The sequence below is a fragment of the Pituophis catenifer genome, unplaced genomic scaffold, assembly GCF_029215685.1.
Source record: "Pituophis catenifer annectens isolate HBS135680 unplaced genomic scaffold, rPitCat1.0.hap2 SCAF_11, whole genome shotgun sequence".
NCBI lineage: Eukaryota > Metazoa > Chordata > Lepidosauria > Squamata > Colubridae > Pituophis > Pituophis catenifer.
Genome location: NW_027256891.1, coordinates 12,025,751 through 12,042,008, shown reverse-complemented (window position 1 = coordinate 12,042,008; position 16,258 = coordinate 12,025,751). Strand labels below are relative to the sequence as shown.

At 41.3% G+C, this 16,258-nt stretch overlaps 1 protein-coding gene across 1 annotated transcript; it reads right to left on the bottom strand.

Moving 5' to 3' along the window:
* Positions 1-1,724: 1,724 nt before the first annotated feature.
* LOC139322752 (putative P2Y purinoceptor 10) lies at positions 1,725-10,992 on the bottom strand. The gene is made up of 2 exons (XM_070951958.1): positions 10,979-10,992; positions 1,725-2,754 (listed from the first exon to the last, which is right to left on the bottom strand). The coding sequence occupies exons 1-2, from the start codon at positions 10,990-10,992 to the stop codon at positions 1,725-1,727; spliced, it is 1,044 nt and encodes a 347-aa protein (XP_070808059.1).
* Between the last annotated feature and the right edge of the window lie 5,266 nt (positions 10,993-16,258).

Here is a 16,258-nt window from a genome sequence, read left to right as displayed (position 1 = left end):
ACCAAGTGCCGAAAAGGTCACGCGGAAACATTGCGTGCACGCGCTCGGCTGGGCTGCATTCCAGAAAAGCCGAACTTCCGGGTTTTGGCACTCATGCACACCTGACCATCAGCTGGCTGGCGCACATGCGCACACTGGTTTTTGGCATTACCGCACATGTGAAGAACAGCTGATCATCACGTGCGCATGTGCGCCAGAAACCCAGAAGACAAACAGGCAAGGCCGTGCTTGCCGGGTGACATGGCTTCGTGTGCCACTTTGGGCACATGTGCCATAAATTTGCCATCATGGCATTAGTGGGATCAGCAAAAAGCGTGAGTACTTCCAAAACTATCAAAGGATGTGATAAAGCAAAACAAAGCAGGTTCAAGCCATTTGCCTTTCTTAGGCAGGTCTGGGAGAAAGAAATTCATGTCTCTGAAGCGCTGTTTTGGGTTTGTGTAGCTTAACATTTGGTCATCCCCACCCAGTTTGAAATTCTTGATTGGAAATTATGAGCGTCAGGCTAAGGTCATAGAAAAAAAATAATAAAACAAAACAGATCATCCAATGGTTTAGCTATGTGAATCTCATCCTTGAGATTTGTAAACCACGGTGCTACAGATCCCAACTTTTCTCTTCATGAGGACTTCTAGATTGTCATTGAACATTTTTGAAGACCACAATGTTAACTTAGAGCCAGCAATGTATCATCTACAGCTGCTTTGACTCCTGCAACTTCCCGTTAAATGGTTTCCGTAAAACAGATTAGGAACCACTGATCTATCATGTTGTATGAACCAGGGGTGAAATGTAAAATTTGTTACTACCGGTTCGGTGGGCGTGGCTTGGTGGTGGGGGTAGTGGGGGTAATGTGACTGGGTGGGCATGGCCAACTTTTTTAAAAAAAAACTTTTCAAAGCATTTTTTCTAATGCTTTGAAAAACCTCTGCCGATCAGGCAACTCAGCTGGCATCATCAGAGACTTTTCAAAGCATTTTTTTTACCACCTCTTCAAGCCAAGACATTGCAAAAAAAAAAAAAAATGCTTTGAAAAGCCTCTGATGATCCCAGCTGAGCTGCGCGATCATCAGAGGCTTTTTTTTTACCTTTAAAAGCATTTTTTCATCGGAAGAGGTTATAGAAAAAATGCTTTTAAAAGTTTTTTTAAAAAAAGCCTCTGATGATCGTGCAGCTCAGCTGGGCATCGGGGTGGGGGCTGCAGGGATTTTTGCTACCAGTTCTCCGAACCACCCGCCGCCATCGCTACCGGATTGGGAAATCTGGTCCAAACTGGGAGCATTTCACCCCTGGTCTGAACCCAACCAACTATTCAGGGGTGAAATCCAGCAGGTTCTGACAGGTTCTGGAGAACCAGTAGCGGAAATTTTGAGCAGTTCAGAGAACCGGCAAATACCACCTCTGGCTGACCCCAGAATGGGGTGGGAATGGAGATTTTGCAATATCCTTCCCCCAGGAGTGTGGAGGAAATGGGGATTTTGCAGTATCCTTCCCCTGCCACGCCACCAAGCCAGAGCATGCCCACAGAACAGATAATAAAAAAAATTGGAGTTTCACCACTGCAACTATTGCTCCATCAATAGTTGCACCAAAACTAAGCAAACTTTTCTCTGACGTGGTATGTGAGCGCATTCTTATGCTACAGGATATCTGGAGGCGCAGTCTGAACTAGGGCACCTCCTGTAGACCCTCCAATCCTCTGTCCAACTTGAAGTCCAGCTAATTTATTCCTTCATCGAAGAAGCGCTTTCCTTGCTTAACAAACGATTTCTGAAGGACAAGCTCCTGTAGGTTGGTATCCGATCATTGAATTCCCTTGTCACAAAAAAGTACAAGAATGGATCCAAGCAGCAGTTGAAGCTGGCAAGGCTTAAGAAAAAAGGGTGCAGATACAAGACACTTTGTTTTACAGCACAGCCCTTCACCACATCTTCTTTGACCAACATGAAGAAGAAAAACATGAGGTGATAGGGGGCGAAGCACACAAAAAACACGACGGCACACATGGACACCATCCGTAACGCCTTCTGTTTTTCGGCGGTGTTTTGTAAAGGCATTTGATATTCCTGGAGGGAAGCTCTGGTCTTGGCAGTGCAGTAGACGATGATGGCCAGAGGGAACAAAAACCCAACCAGTTCGGCCACGATCAGCATCCCAATCAAAGCCGCCGTGTTCTGGATCTTTTCAATGCTGAGATCGGAGAAGCAAGCTTCCGAACTCAGGGTCTTTCTCAGCAATGGGAAGGTCAGACAAGCTACGCCAACCACCAACCAGACGGTAGCCGAGATGGCAACATCGTAGCCCTTCTTCCAGTTTTTGGCCATGAAGGGATGGAGCAGGAAGAGGTATCTTTGCACGCTGATACAGGTGAGGAAACAAATGCTAGCGTACATGTTCAGGTACTTCAAGTAGAAGCAAAGCTGGCAGAGGAAGAGTCCAAAGGGCCACTTGTAGTTGACATAATAATAAATCCGCAGAGGTAAGGAGAGGACGTGAATGAAGTCCGCGGTGGCCAGATTCAGCAGGAAGATGATGGCTTTGTTCTGCTTTCGGATAAAGAGGCATAGCATCCAGAGAGCGATGCTGTTGGTGAGGAGGCCTGGGATGAAAATGATGGAGTAGGTGGCAGCATAAAAGGTGTGTTGGAAATCTCGTCCAGGTTCCGAGCAATTCATCCCTGGGCTTCCCAGCATCTCAGTTCCATTGCCGGTGAAAGGACTTGGAGAAGTCCCACCTATGGAGAGATTCTGGTCCCTGTAAGGAAAAGATGGCACATTTATAAAGCAATGGGAGTAGCACTTAGACTTATATACCACTCCATAGTGCTTTACAGGACTCTCTCGGTGGTTTACAATGTCAGCATCTTGCCCCCCCCAAAATCTGGGTCCTCATTTTACCGATCTCGGAAGGATGGAAGGCTGAGTCAACCTTGAGCCCCATCAGGATCGAACTCCAGACTGTGGGCAGAGTTTGCCTGCAATACTGCACTTTAACCACTGCACCACCAGGGCTCCCAATAGCACTAGTAATAGCAGTTAGACTTATATACCGCTTCATAATGCCTTACAGCACACACTAAGCGGTTTACAGAGGCAGCAATTTCCTCCAACAATCTGGGTTCTCATTTTACTGACCTCAGAAGGATGGAAGGCTGAGTCAATCTTGAGCCGGTTAGGATTGAACTCCTGGCTGTGGGCAGAGTTAGCCTACAATCCTGCACCACCAGGGCTCATAATGCTAATAAATTTGTAGTTCAGGGTTGAAATGAGGGGTCCTTGGTGCTCTCTGAGCTTGTTCTGAGTAGCACCGATGATATTACCTGGTTTGGGTTATCTATCTATCTATCTATCTATCTATCTATCTATCTATCTATCTATATCTTTATTTATTGATTAGCCCTTGGGCCATATCAAAGTGCAGAGTTCCAGAAAAATAATTATGAAAAAATTTGGTAAAACAATTTAAATGAAATTGGAATAACACACAATTTAAAATGAAATTAGAATAAAATACGATCTAAAATGAAATTGGAATAAAGTACAATAATTTGAGATACAAATTAAATATGATTAGAGTTATATTATAATGTCACCCCTGCATCTACCCAATCAGTCTTAAAACTACTTTTGAAATTACATTATTAAATCAAATGATCTTTCCTACAATCTACCACATTCTGCTGCACCAACTTTGTCCTTTTTTCCATCAACTTTACCGCAAATTTGGCAATCCATTTCACCAGCTGCAAGTTAGAACCTAACAGACAATGTTGCAAGAAGCGCTCTTTAGACTTAGGGGTGCTGGGTATACAAGATCCTGCCCAGCTGATGTTCCCTCAAATCTGAGTACAGGGGGCAATCAAAAATTACATGGGATATTGTTTCAACTTCCCCCGTCCCACATAAACAGACTTTTTCACTTACAGGGATACCCTTATACCTACCCCAAAGCATGTTTGTTTGAAGTTGGTCTAATCTCAATTTGGTAAAAAATCTCCTTATGACAGGAAATAAAGGCACAATTAAATATATTTCTTTCAAATTTAGAAAGAAGTTGGACTAGATGATCTCCAAGGTCTCTTCCTGTTCTGTCCCCAACCACACGCACACACACCAACAGACGTTCAGGAGTTAAAGACCAAACCAGCCGGCAAAATCCTTTTCCTTATGATAACGGAACTTGGCAACAACCTAGTGGCTGCCTGCCAAGAGTTTATTATTTACAAAGAGGAGAGATAACTTCTCCCCACTTCTGATACATCAAAAGAAACAGCTCAATAATTACGGAGGTAATCAAGTCCAGAGATAGTCCAGCTAAGTCTTATAGCAAAAGTCCGGCAATGCAGAATGGCGTGGAAGCTTTCAGCTTTGTTCGTCACAAGGTTTGACTGGCCACCACGCTCCCTTTTATATCCTGTGGGGTGTGGTCCAGTGACTCAGCCTAATCTCGGGCACACCTTTTCTTCTGTTGCGCACGCTTATCTCTGCGACGCTGGTGTGGATCCAGCCAAGACACATTACCCTCATAACTGTCCATCTGTGGCTGCGTGGACGTGCTTGGCCCCGGCCCTATCTCTTGCCCTTTGGCGGACACCGAAGGCATTGCCAGAGAGGAGGGTCCTGGAGAGGGAGGCCTTGCCAACTCCTCTTCTTCACTCTTGGAGTCCTCTCCTGCCGATGACACAGGCTCAGGTAACAGAGCCACAACACTTCCACCTCTGTTACTGTTACTGAAAGGTGAGAGGAAAATGGGGAAGGGGAAGAAAGAGGGAAGAGAAGTGTAGGTATAGAGCAGGGGTGTCAAACTTGATTTCATTGAGGGCCGCATCAGGATTGTGTTTGACCTTGGGGGACCAGGTGGGCGTGGCCAGGGTAGGTATGGCCAGCTCAACATCACTTGTGTTGAAGGCGCTAATGGTGTCCATTTTGCTCTGCCAGCAAAAATGGGCTCCCGAGCTCCGTTTTCAGCTGTGATGGCTTCCTGCAACCCTCTGCCAGTAAAAACAGAGCTTGGAAGGGCCACCTGTGGCCCTCGTGAGCTCCGTTTTTGCCAGCAGAGGCACCATGGGACAGTCCTTCATTGTTTCCAAGGCAGCCCTACAGGCCAGATCTAAGCACCCCATGGGCAGGATCCCATGGCACAGGTAGCACCATCACGGATCTACCCTATTAGCCTAACCTATGGGAAACACACTTCCTTGAAAAACGTTGTTAATTTTAATAAAGTTCTTTCCAAAAAAGAAAAGGAAACCTCTTTTGCTGCTTGAGAATGGTGGAGCCATTTTGCCCAGCCTGTAAATTGTTGTAACTCTCCTTCCACCTACCTGTTCGTTCATGCATTTGCTATTTGCTAAATTGCTCATGCATACTATTCAAGAGTTTCCTGTTTAGCATCTTTGCCAATTAATTCTTATTAAGTCAGCAGCTTCAACTCCATCATGCAGGCGGGAAGTCAATAAAAATCAAATTTCCAGCTTCTGCTTTCCATAATGACACCTCTGGGGGAAAGCTATTCGTATTGCATGTTGGTGAAAGGGCTTCTGTGATTTCTCTCTCCCCAGAGCATTAAATTATAATGAATACACTCAAGATTGTCACTGACCACAAATGTATTCTGCTTGAGTTACTTTTTAAGCTGGCTCTACTGACAGCTGGCTGAATGCAAGCTCTATTATACAGCTAAGAGCTTAATAGAAGAGAATATTTGTATCTCAGGATACTTGATGCTCTCTGAGCTTGGTTGTTTGCTTGCAGACATCTCATTACTCAACGAGGTAACAGCATAAATGCTGGAAGGGAGTGAGGTTTGCCAGGAGGAGGAGGAGGAGGACTGTGGGGTGAGGTCAGAAGCTGGGGAGACTGACTTGGAAGATGGCCAATGAGAAGATGAGAATTGGGGAATGGAAAGGGAAGGGTTTGGGGGGTCAGAGGGTTAGTATCGGCTACGACGAAGTCGGGGCCAGATCTGTCGTACTCAATAAATGGAATATTTCAGCAAAGATTAATTGTTTGGGAGTGCAATTTATTTGAGATGACATCGAAACCTGACATCTGGGAAATCCCGAATCTGAAAAACCCGGGCTTTCCTTCAGTAATTCAAAGCTCCCCAAACCACCCCCTTACTCCTCAATCAATCACATGCTCCAGTCATCGTCCGTTCCACCTCAAGCCAGCCCCTGACCACTCCTCCTCCAGATGCTGGCTCACCCTGACCTTGACAAGATCGCTATTATGTCTACTAACTCCCCTCTCCTAAATCCCCCCTCCTACTATCCGACACATGAAGAGGTGGCAGCATTGAAGCTTCCGGCCTAATATGGCTTCCAAGGCTGACAGATGTTTCATTACCCAACTAGGTAACATCAGTGCTAGGAGTGGGTTTGCTTTCTCTTCATATACTAGTGCAGGGGTGTGAAACTCAAGGCCCAGAGCCAGATCCGGCCCACGGGATGCTTAGATCTGACCTGCAGGGCCACCCTGCAAACAGCGAAGGACCGGCCCGCGGTGCCTCTGCCAGGGAAAACGGAGCTTGGGAGGGCCACTGGAAGCCCTCCCGAGCTCCGTTTTCACTGGCAAAGGGTTGCAGGAAGCTGTCGCAGTCAAAAACGGAGCTCGAGATCCCGTTTTCACTTGCAGAGTGCTCGGCCCACCACAGGCGCCCCCGACACGAGTGATGTCGAGCTGGCCATGCCCCCTGGCCACCTCCTACCCCCCCCCATAAGTCAAACACAACTCTGATGCGGCCCTCAATGAAATTGAGTTTGACACTCCTGTACCAGAGGTTAAATCCAGCAGGTTCTGACAGAGAACCGGTAGTGGAAATTTTGAGCAGTTCGGAGAACCGGCAAATACCACCTCTGGCTGGCTGGCTGCCTGCCTGGCTGCCTGGCTGGGGATTTTGCAGTATCCTTCCCCTGCCATGCCCACCAAGCCACGCCCACTTTCCCTGTTGTTGGCAGCAGTATTTTTGGTGGTTCCTTGTTTCGGTTGTTCTTTACTGTTCTCTTGCTTGTCTGAGATGGTAGTTCCTTGATTGGGAGTATTGTTTGCTGCTTGATTGTTGGCCTTGTGTTAATCTGGGATGATGCCTTTCTTGAATAGCATGCAGGCAGCGATGGCCTTTCCTCACAAAAACAACCCACAGAGATTTTTTCATAAAATGTGACTTACAGGCAGGACATGTACCCAAGAGATGCTTGGATTTCAAAACAGGAACAAACAAGAAACTGAAGCTGCACCTTAATTTCAAAAACTCTCTTTAGACCAGTTCATGCCTTAAAAGGAGGGGCAGTAGAGCAACGAAGCTATCTCTGTGTGTAACTTTTTTAGTTTTATTTCGCACATTGTCAGGAAATTACATTAACATGAATCCAAAATACATATAATGAGGAAAAATAAAAAAAATATAAAAAGTCTATATTAAACCCTGAATAAAGAGAGGGGTACTATACATGTAAATTTTATCATATTTAAAGTGTGTCAAATTATAAACTATTGTTATTAGATTAAAAAGCCAGTTTGTGTAGTGATGAAGGCCTCTGGCTGGAAACTGGGAGAAGATGAGTTCCAGTCCCGCCTTAGAAACAAAGCCAGCTGAGTGACTTTGAGCCAGTCACTTTCTCTCAGCCCCAAGAAGGAGAGAATGGCAAACCACTGCTGAAAAACCTCGCTAAGAAAACTTTCAGGACTTCGCCAGGCAGTTTTTAAAAATCAGACACGGTTGAACAGAAGAAGAAAAAAATTAAACCATAATATCCAACCAAGTTTGATAAAATTGTGGTTCCTGCTTCTGACATTTAATTTCCTTAACTCAACCTGTGATTTTTTTCCCCCCAATGTGGCAATCGAAGAGGCCTTGCTAATCGCAACTGAATTGTTATATTACCTAGAGTTCGCCAATGTTACACAATTATTGTTTGGGTTGCTAAAATTAAATAGATAAATCAATTCTTTATTTTTAACCTCATGGTTTAGTCTTGTAAATAACCTTAACTCTGGAGGACATTCTATATTTTGTTTAATGATGTTATGTCTTCAAAAAAAATTCACCAGAAGGGTATATACCTTTATGAGGTGACCACCACAAATGAAAAAACAAACAAAAAAATAAACCTTTATGTTCTTTAGGCAACCTCTCCAGCATTTGGGAAAATAATTTTAATATATATGAGCCAGCCTAACAGGAGTCAACAACAATGTTTAATTTTCCACTTCACTTTTTCACTTCACTTCACTTCACTGAAACTGAAGTGAAGTGAAGTGAAACTGGTTTCCATAAGTGCTGCCAATTTGTCTCCTGTGTGGGATTACCAAGATCAGTCACCCAAGCTTCCATCCGATAGCTTTCCCTTTTTAAATTACAACAATAAACTATAATCTTTTGAAATTCCTTTTGGATGTTCTGAATAATGAAGTATTCTCAAAATTTGTATAAGGCTGTATTGCCAAAAGTTCTAATATTTCTATTGCCCAGAATTCAATTCAATTTATTACAGACATGGACCAGAGACCAGAACATATAAAAAACACTCAATAAACACACAGTTAGAAATTTTTAGAATAAAATAATAAATAACAACTAAAATCTATGATAAAATCCAGTCTGTCAATTGTACATGGTCTAACTATACTAAAATTGCAATCCATAAACTGTGAGGCCAGTAGTTGGTTTAATACTACAAGGGAAAGGATTAAGCAGTGCAAAGGGTTTGCCACATTTGTTCTATAAAATAGCTATGGTGGGTTTGACACATGTTTCCAATGAATTCCCAGTGCTGCTGTGCAGAATATAACCACCTGCGCTGTAGTTTCGGACTGTTCATCCTTAAGCTGCCACTGGAGATAAGCATTGTCAGAATGGACAAGACATCTAGCAATTATTGGCAGAGTATGTTTTTTCCCCGAATCCCACTGTAAAAGGAACATTTAAGGAGTATGTGACCCACAGTTTCCACCTCTGCCTAGAATTCTATTATCTATTTTACCCTGGAATTAGAGCCTGTATTTTGTTTTATATTTTTGATATAGTCATAAGACTAATCGGTTAATAAACTACCTAGCTAGCTATTACCTAGAAGAGGTTTGAGCTAATACTGAAAAGGCTTCACCTCTTTGTTGTGATATCTGATCTTTATTGAGGGGCTCACCCTGGCTATAAAAATCTTTTAATCTGTAAAGATTATGTGCTCTCAGAGAGTTCATGTTAGTCAAAGGTGCATGTAACTTTTGCAGATCTCTGGTTGGGAATACAGGAAAGTCTGCATGCAGCTTTTGGAGAAAACCGATTTTGTGCCACATGTGACGCGCCTTCCTTCTGTGGTCTAATAAATAGGTTTTTCCTAATTTATGCCGTTGAAATGCAAAGCACAATCCTGGTGAGCATCTATTCCAAAAAAAACCCTAGATTTCTCGAAGGAACAAATTGGAACAAATTTTAAATTGGGAGGCCGATTAATTTAATTTATTTTTAATTATCTTAACTTTTATATTTTATGTTATTTTAATTCTCGGCTGTTCACCGCCCTGAGTCCCTTCGGGGAGAAGGGCGGGATATAAATTCAATTAATAATAATAATAATAATAATAATAATAATAATAATAATAACAACAACAATAACAATAACAACAACAACAACAACAACAACAACAATAATAATAACAAGGATAGCTGTGGGTGACGGCCGTATCTTTGCCCAGGTGTATCTTGTGTGCCAATGGCACCCATTCCTGAACTGGCAGCCCCTGTTCACAGTCAATCCTTGCTCATTTCTTAGTGGGATTATTGCAATGTACACTATGTGGGGCTAGAAGTTACAAGTGGTCCAGAAATGCGGTAACTCATGCAGCGGTGAGTGCCCCTTGGTTTCTCCATATTACACCATTGTTGTATGAATGGCTCCTAATTTATTTCTGGGTGCAATTCAAGTCACCAGTTATCATCTTTAAAGACCTATATCAGTGTTCCTCAGCTTTGGCAGTTTGAAGATGTGTGGGCTTCAACTCCCAGAATTCCCCAGCCAGCTATTCTGGGAGATGAAGTCCACATATCTGCTGCCAAGATTGAGAAATACTGCCTTACATGGTTCAGGACTATGTTATTTGCAGAACTGCCTCTCCCGACTAGGATGGACATTCTCCAGGTCTCTTACCTTAAAATGTTATCAGTGGGACTTCAGAAACAGGCCTTTTCTACCCTGTTTCCCCAAAAATAAGACACAACCGGAAAATAAGTCTTAGCATGATTTTTCAGGATGCTCCTATGGTAGGTTGCCCCCAGTTCTCACCAGTTCTATAGAACCGGTAGTAAAACCAGCGGGAGATCCTGCCCACCGACCCCGATGTCACCAAAACGCTTCTGTGCATGCGCAGAAGAGCGCACGCGTGCACACATGAAGCAAGCATGTGCGCACAGCCCCACTGCGAGCCGGTAGTAAAGGTAAGTAGAACCCACCTCTGAGATGCTCGTAACATAAGCCCTACCTCCAAAATAAGCCCCAGTTACTGTAAGACTGTCAGCCAAATGGGTGCGTTTAGTACCATATTTTCCCCAAAATAAGACCTAACCAGAAAATAAGACCTAATGCATCTTTTGGAGCAAAAATTAATATAAGACCCACTCTTATTTTCAGGGAAACACGGTATAAAATAACCCCACCAGACCTATGAAATCAGATTCTCTCTTCCATATTTTTATCTTTTTGTTACTACCTCAAACAGCAGTTTCACTCATTGTGTTTATCGGGCGACAGTCTCCCCAAATTTTCAGGAGGCATAAATCGATATATCTGCTCATTCCAACTTTCACAAGTGCAGTCATCTGGTAGAGACTAACTTGATCGTAGGAAAACAAGATCTTTATTGCAATTTTTTTTTGTGCTAACTAAAGAGAACCATTCTTCCAAAACTGCAAAAGGGGTGGGGGTGGGGGGATAAAATCTACCTTGTCTAGAATGCCACACTTCAAATTCTGAAAATCTTACCCCATCTGGAGCATCAGTAAAAGCGAGGAGTGTAGAAAAGGCAACCTTTGGATAGCAAATTCTTCCCCGGTTCTCTTTTTGGAGAGTGACTCAAAGAGGAAAGAAAGACTGTTGACTGAATCTTGTTATTGCAACTGTCTAAACAAGGTTCTCTTCGCAGGAAGTTATGAACAAGAGAAGTTTGCATTTTACTAACCACTAACCACCATCAAACAATGAAGTGTTCTGATCATTGAGAAGATACAAAGCCTGAATGGACACCTGGTTATAGTCATTTTTGTAACTGCAAGACACAGCAATCTGAATTGAGAAGGCTTATCCAAACAATAGAGTTTCTGCTGGAGGCAGAAGTTCACTCAGGAAATCAGGCAATGTAATACTTAACATGTAGATAGAACTCTTTTTATTTTCAAATAACCTTCAGGAAGAAAAGGCATTAAAGTGTTTGGGGCAAATGAATCAAGTCCTCTTTGAACTTTAGGACTGTTTTGGAAAACTAGATTTGGATGTCTAAATCAGTTTGAACTGATGCTTCAAATTCCTTCAATTCAGAGAGATTTGAGATATGAAGCCATCTCAATAAATTTGGACGTGTTCAGTTCAAAGCGATACTTCCACAAGATTGTAACACACAAACGATTACCACCAGCACAAAAAAATAATTCTTTGTCAGATGTAAATGCCTTATTCTCTAATGTGTAAATAGTATATGAACGGGGTATCAAGGGTTAATTTATTCTTCACTTCTTAATGTATTCATAATTCACCACTCCCATATCTAGCTCCACCCATTGTATATATAAGGAGCTGTATGCACCCATTTTCCTTGCTTCTATCTGTGAATATTCAGTGAATATAGAATGCCTTATGTAAATAAAGAGAGATATATTTGAACTCTTAATTCTCAAATTATTTATTGAGTCTGATCCTGAAAATATTGCAACAATCTGGTAGCAGAGGATGGTTGAATTGACTCAATAAAAATTTAAATATGTCTAAAAGAGATAGGCCCAACACCAGGGCGTACAGCAAAGAAATGGAAACGGATCAAGAAATAATCGATGAGTCCACGAATGCAATTTCAAGAGAATCTGAAGAATACACCACAGAAGACGAAGAAATAATAAATGAAGATGATGACCAGGAGGAAAACGAAATAGAAAACAACGAACTCAGGTCAGAGATACTAAAGCTTTTAAAAAGCCAAAAGAGCGATGAAATTCTCATTGCGAACCTCCAAGATATACTAAAAAACAACGGAGCAGCGAGAGAAAAGCACATCGCTACAGAAAAGCTAAAAGACTCAAAAATAGTGAGTGAAATGCTTACAGACAAAAACACAGCGAAGAAGAAAGGCAGTGATCCCGCGCAAAATTTCGAATGGCAGCCATCTTGGTTTCAACAGACACCCAAGGTGAGCGAAGCAGAGCCAATCAGAAAGCAAGATTCAAAATTTCTGGCGCGAAAGACCTTACTCGATGAAGAAAATAAAGAAGAAAAAATGTATACCCCAGAAGAATCAGAGTCAGAGAACGAAGAAGATTCAACAGACTTACAAATAAAGTCAGCAATGAAAACGCTTTTTGCTGCATTTGGACCGAAACTGAAGATTACTAAAAAATCCACCAAAAAACAAGCAAGCAAGCCAGAGCCTCAAAATCCACCCGCTCCTATCCAGACGAAGAGAGCACCGACACCGGAACCCAGAGAGCCCTGCAGATATCACCCCACGCCGCAGATTGATCCAAGGACCAGCGTCTTCAGCAAAAGGAAAAGAGCATCCGCTATCACCAGGACTCCCAAGATCGAGCCGGAGACTGATTCATCGGAAGAAGAACAAAGCGAACGAGCTGCAGCAGCGAGAACCTCTCACGACGACTCCAGGAACGAAATGAGCAACGCGCATGCGCAGGACTACGAGGACGACCCAGGAAGACATGAGATGCGGAGAGAATCATGCAGACTCGTTGCGAGCATTCCCACGCCGTTTTGCCATTTCCAGCATTTACGAGACCACGGACTACCCCCGATTGTAAGTAATGGACCCAACAATGTTGGGAATTTACCCAGTGACTTCCCAAAGCTGAGAATAGATGGCATTAATTTGCAAGAGTGGTATCAGCAGCTCCAGGTTGTCTTTATGAAGGAAAACTTATTGTTTTTTATCACTAATCCCCCAAAAAGACCTTGGACTCTAAAGTTAGATTGCCTACACCATAGAGCATTTTTCTTATTAATTTCCAGTGTGTCTCCTGCCATGTATCACAGCATTAAGCAGAATCTGACTGTATCAGAAATTATTCAATGCATGTTCAATTTATTTCACAGTGATAGTGTAGCTACCACCACAAGAATGTCTAAAGATTTTTTCTCTTCTAGGATAAAGCCAGGAGTTACCATAAGTGAACATTTAATATATTTAAACAAAATTAGAGCAGAACTGCATTTGAGGGGGGAGGTGATTTCAGATCAAACGATGAAAAGTGTTATCATCAACTCACTTGACCCATCATGGGATAATTATATGTCACATTTGGACACAATCAATCTAGGATACTTATCCATAGAAAGTCTATCCAATAAGCTAATAGCTGAAGACAATTCAAGGAGGAGTCGCTCTGACAACCATATAGAACACAAACAGTATAGAAAGGTAACATTGCAAGAAAGATATCATGAAACATTTAGATGTCACAATTGTGGATCCAAAGAACATAGTAGGAGGGATTGCCCTAAAATTACAAAAGAAAGACATAGATCAGAATACAGAAGTAAGTGCAACAGCAGACAGTCTTCCATTGATAGACATAGGTATAGAAGTCCACCTAATTATAAAGAACATAGAGGGGGCAGAGGTAATTCAAAGGATAGGAAATCTGGTTCACTGAATGGACTAAACAAACAAGACAACACTAACATACACCAAACAGAAAACAATAATTGGCTCATTGATTCAGGAGCAACTAATCACACTACAAATAATAGAAATATATTGTCTTCATTTGTGGAAGATAAATTTGTGATCAAAGTAGCTAATCAAGAAAAAGTCCAAGTAATAGGTAGAGGGAATGTAACTCTACCTGGTATAGGAAAAATAGAGGGGGTATTACTAATACCTGAAATACCTCATAACATACTTAGTGCCATAAAACTAAGCAGAGAATCTGACACTAATATTGTGTTCTCAAAGGGAAAAGCAACATTAGAGAAAAATGGAGTAGATATAGGTACAGTAATAATCAAAGGAGGTCTACCTTATTTAATGACAAAGGAAAAATGGTTACACAACATTGATTCAAATATGGAAGATAGCATTGAAATAGATAATGGGAACAATAGTAACAGTGACAATGATGAATGTGAAGTTACTCATAATCACAAAGATACAAACAATGAAAAAAAACCTAAAATAGGTAAACCAATTCACGATGAGTGTGCTCATGTCTTACATAGGAAGTTAGGACATGCCAGTTTTCCTGTTGTACAAAAGATGACTGAACACGCAGAAGGTGTCAAAATAAAAAATTGTGAAAATTATTTGGAATGCTCAGTATGTAAGTCCACAAAACTGAAAACTAGTCCCAGACCTAAAAGATCAACAAGGTCAACTAACAAAATTTTTGATTTGGTACACATGGACCTAGTTGGCCCACTAACACCATCAATTACTTACAAAAAACATTACTTTCTAACCATTGTAGATGATTATAGTCGTTATGGATTTGTTTACACATTAAAACATAAAGATGAAACCTTCCAGAAATTTAAAGAGTTCTACAAACGTATAGAAACACAGCACAATATTAAAATAAAGCAAATCATGACAGATAGGGGATGTGAATTCATGTCTAAGGAATTTTCCCAATGGCTAAAGGATAAAGGGATGTTACATTACACATCAAGTCCTTTTTCAGCCTTCCAGAACGGAGTGGCAGAGAGAAAGAACTCAACGTTACAAACCATGATTAGATGCACATTAGAAGATGCTGGCTTAGGCAAACAATTCTGGTCAGAAGCACTACAATATTCAAATTACACACAAAATAGAACCTGGTCCAACATCGTAAATAAGACACCATATGAAGTAATGTATAATAGGAAACCAAAATTAGCACACATGCACATATTTGGAGTCACTGCAGACGTACACATACCTAAACAATTAAGGCGTAAAGGAGAGAACGTATCCAGAAGACTTAGATTTATGGGATACAAAACAGGCACAAAAGGATACAGATTCATCGATAACAATAATAAATTTATAGTTTCCAGAACAGCTGTGTTTCATGAACAGGCCAACTGGTCTAAAATACATCTTAATGAAATATTCACAAACGCCAAATCAGATACCAAGCCCCAAAGAAAAGGGACTATAGAAGAACACAGTAACAACATACATAGAAACAAAACCAAAACATGGACAAACAGTCAACACAAAATAAAGACAGACACTTTAACAAAAAAAGAAGCAAGATATTTACATGACAATGATAGTAAGCCTGAAAGAACAATCAGAAGTAATAGAAATCAAGTACCAAACAAATACAAAGATTATGTAATGTATATGGATGGAGAATCAACAACACCTAATACATATGAGGAAGTGTTAAAACTTCCTCCTGAAGAAAAAGAAAAATGGGAATCAGCAATGACCAAAGAGATGAATAGTTTACGAGGGCTAAATGTATTTACACCTGCAATTGCACCAAAGGACAAAACCATCATTGGCACTAGATGGATATATAAAATTAAAAATTTAGAGGGAGGCAATACACTATACAAAGATAGATTAGTTGCGCAAGGATATGCACAGAAATATCCCGAGGATTATACAGACACATACTCTCCCACAGTAAGAACAGAGAGTGTCAAAACAGCTCTAGTTATAGCATCAGCACTCAATCTCAACGTGTTTCAATATGACATACAGACTGCCTATTTACATGCAGAATTAGATAAAGAAATATATGTAAGAGCGCCTCACAGTCAATACACAAACAAAAATGAGACTTGGTTATTAAACAAAAGTTTATACGGGTTGAAACAATCTGGTAAACGATGGTATGATTGTTTAGTAAAAGTACTTAAAACTATGAATTTTAGTGCCACTACTGCTGACAATTGTTTCTTTGTAAAAAAGGATGGTGATTCCATAGAATTTGTATTAATCTATGTGGATGATATTTTGTATATAGGTAAACATAAAGAGAGGAGAGAAACATTTGTAACAAAACTAAGTGAACATTTTTCATTGAAATCTTTGGGTAAAGTTAATAAGTA